General features: G+C 41.4%; 1 protein-coding gene across 1 annotated transcript in view; it reads left to right on the plus strand.

Annotated features, from left to right (window-relative positions):
• Positions 1–2,685, plus strand: part of col1a1a (collagen, type I, alpha 1a) — a 22,636-nt gene extending 19,951 nt beyond the window's left edge. Inside the window, exons 46-49 of the mRNA XM_020585393.1 lie at positions 1–19; positions 210–403; positions 609–851; positions 1,010–2,685. The exon at positions 1–19 is cut by the window's left edge and continues 258 nt beyond it. Of these exons, the coding sequence (XP_020441049.1) occupies positions 1–19; positions 210–403; positions 609–851; positions 1,010–1,156 (603 nt within the window). The 3' untranslated portion in view covers positions 1,157–2,685. The remainder of the gene's footprint in view (positions 20–209; positions 404–608; positions 852–1,009) is intronic.
• Positions 2,686–3,089: the final 404 nt, after the last annotated feature.

A 3,089-nucleotide genomic window follows, 5' to 3' on the forward strand; every position in this document is an offset into this window, starting at 1 on the left:
CTAGAGTGCTGGTGGTCCTACTAGACTGCTGAAAGATTTCTAGGGCATACACACATGTAAAGGACTTTAGAGGAAGGACAGTGACTGGGTACTGCTTGATTTAGGTTAGCATTGTGTCAGCTGGCAGACTTAGGATTGGGGAATCTGTCTGATAGACATATATACCATGCTGTATTTCTGACTGTTTCCTCTCTGAACTCCTTGTTTTCCAGGTGAGTACTGGATTGACCCTGACCAGGGATGTACTCAGGATGCCATCAAGGTTTACTGCAACATGGAGACTGGTGAGACCTGCGTACCACCAACTCAGCCCAAGATTGACAACAAGAACTGGTACATCAGCAAGAACATCAAGGAGAAGAAGCATGTCTGGTTCGGAGAGACTATGAATGGTGGCTTCCAGGTAAACAAGCTAACCCCCCAATCTGAGCACTTCTTCACTGCTCACACCTCATGTAATGTTTTCTCCTCTCATTTCCAGTCAAACTTCACCCTTTCCTTGGTCTCTTCTTTAGTTTCAGCAACTCCATCTCACCTCCCCACCTCTTATAACTCTTTTGCTCACAGTTCCAGTCAGTAATTCTACCACAAATCTCTTTCCTACACAGTTCGAGTATGGTAGTGAAGACTCTCAGGCAGAGGATGTCAACATTCAGTTGACCTTCCTGCGTCTGATGTCCACTGAGGCATCCCAGAACATCACCTACCACTGCAAGAACAGCGTTGCCTACATGGACGCCGCCACTGGTAACCTCAAGAAGGCCCTGCTGCTCCAAGGCTCCAATGAGATCGAGATCAGAGCTGAGGGCAATAGCCGCTTTACCTACAGTGTCCTGGAGGATGGATGCACGGTGAGGAATCTTTAGTCAATACTGCTTTAGCTAGCCTTGCAGTTCATGTGCTTTAAAACAAAATTTCAGGCAAAATTTGAGAAATTTTGAAATTTCCATGGTTATCTATGAAGCAAACAATTTGTACTTTGACTCTAACTTCTCTTTCTTCTTTCCAGTCACACACCAATACATGGGGCAAGGCAGTCATCGACTACAAGACATCAAAAACATCTCGCCTGCCCATCATTGATATTGCTCCTATGGACGTTGGTGCTCCAGACCAAGAGTTTGGCTTTGAAGTTGGACCTGCCTGTTTCTTGTAAAAAGAGAAATCTGGACTTGAAATTGTTGAGTGTGTGTGTGTGTTTTATTTTTTCTAGCAGTCATCTCTCTCTAAAAAAAACCCCACCAAAACATTTTTCCAATGCCATTTTTCTGAAAAATCTACCCCATCATTTCTGATTTTACGAGCTTCCATTTGGCCATTGTTCAGATGGTCCACTTTGCCTAAAACCTGCACTTCAACAAGATGGCGGTGATGTGACAGCATCTGCATCGTTGTGTTTGGGACCACTACTTTTTTTGTTTCTGACATTCTTTTTTTTTTTTTGTTTGTTTGTTTTGGTTTTTTTTTTACCATCACCAACACCAAGGATCCTGCAGAGAAGACATTTTGTTTCACTGACAACAAGAAAATAATATATGCTTCTGCAAAGTGTAAAAGATTTACTTCCCCTCTTCATCCAGCCAAACCAGGCCTCTGTGGAGTTTACAGAAACCAAAAGAAACACACAGGTGACTTTTGTATTTTTATACACCACTGCGGTGAGAGGAATGAAAGGACAGTTCCAACAGACAGAACCCAATTGCTTTGTACCACGTTTCAGGTGTTGATGAATAAACGGTGAAACTGACAGTCATGTTTGTCTCTGTTGTTCTGCCCCCACACTTCACCTGCCCCAGACAATGTTGACAACTCTCTCCTCCTCAGCCATTGATTGTGTAGATGATGTGATTTGTTTGTTGTTGTGGTTACTGTCTTTGTTCCTTTCTATTTCTCCCATTTTTTTAAAAAAAGAAGTCACATTAAAACCACCAGCAGAGAAACATGGGTTTAAACCTCTTTTTTAAACTGAAAATGCTCTGGCTACCTCAGAAAAGCAAGGGATTCCAGCTGTTAAAAAAGTACCTGGTGTTTTTTAAGTGAAGCCTGTAGTAGTTGTGGCGGTCAGTGGGGTAGTCAAGGTTTACTGACACTTTAGCAGAAGTAGAAACAGCTAAAATGAAAGGTGCTATTCTTTCTTTGAGGTCTCCTGGCCGTCCAGTGTGACTATACCGTTCTTTAGTGTTAAAGGTCAGTCTGGCATGGCAGGGCCTTCTTGGTGCTAAAATAAAACCATAGTTTTTACTCTTGGTGTCCAGAATGAGACAGACTTCTTTCCAGCCTAGGTAGTGCTGGTAGACAAAGACTAGCTCTGTTTGAGTTCAAGTGAAAAGTGGATCCACAGCTCTTGTCTTTGTTACACTTTCTGGTTTTATGATTTCAGCTTCCGCTTCACTTTTCTGTGATCTAAAAATCTTCTCCTGCCCTTCATCCATACATCTGTTGTTTGTTTTTTTTATTTTTGTTTTCTTGTGCAAAGGGTGAAGTTGATCAAAAAATTGGATTTTTTAAATGCACAGCAGAAAGAGAGCCATCAGCAAAGAGTTTGTGAGAGAAGGCAGAAAGACACAGCCATGGGGGAAAAACACCACAAGGATCTGTACCTATTTTGTATATGTATAATAAATTGAGATGTTTTTAATTATTTTGAATGCTGAAATAAAGCATGTTAAGTGGTCTAACAGTGAATCCTGCCTAATTCCCTGACTGACTCACTGACTGCCCCCAGGACTTGAATTGAACCACCTCTTAACAACTTTACCAGTGCAGTGACTGTACAAGAATACAAGATAAAAGAAAATGTCTGATGTTTGTTTTCCTGCCTCTTGTTCAACCTACCTCTTATAATTCCCAGGAAAAGCTCATTTAACTGACACAGAGAGTGAGTATATGAGGAGAGAAAAAGATCCAAGTGGGCATTCCAGACAGTCAGTTTAGTACCACATCTTCCTTTTGGTTTAGGAGCTAAATCAGGTCCTAGCCTATTACTGCTTTTAGGAGTAAAAAACATTTTGAGGGAGCAGTGTGACATTTTGTTTCTAATAAAATTCAAAACATCTTACATGTACTGCCTCTCATACTGCCTGAAATTT

The sequence above is a fragment of the Monopterus albus genome, unplaced genomic scaffold (genome assembly GCF_001952655.1).
Source record: "Monopterus albus unplaced genomic scaffold, M_albus_1.0 scaffold363.1, whole genome shotgun sequence".
NCBI classification, from domain to species: Eukaryota; Metazoa; Chordata; class Actinopteri; order Synbranchiformes; family Synbranchidae; genus Monopterus; species Monopterus albus.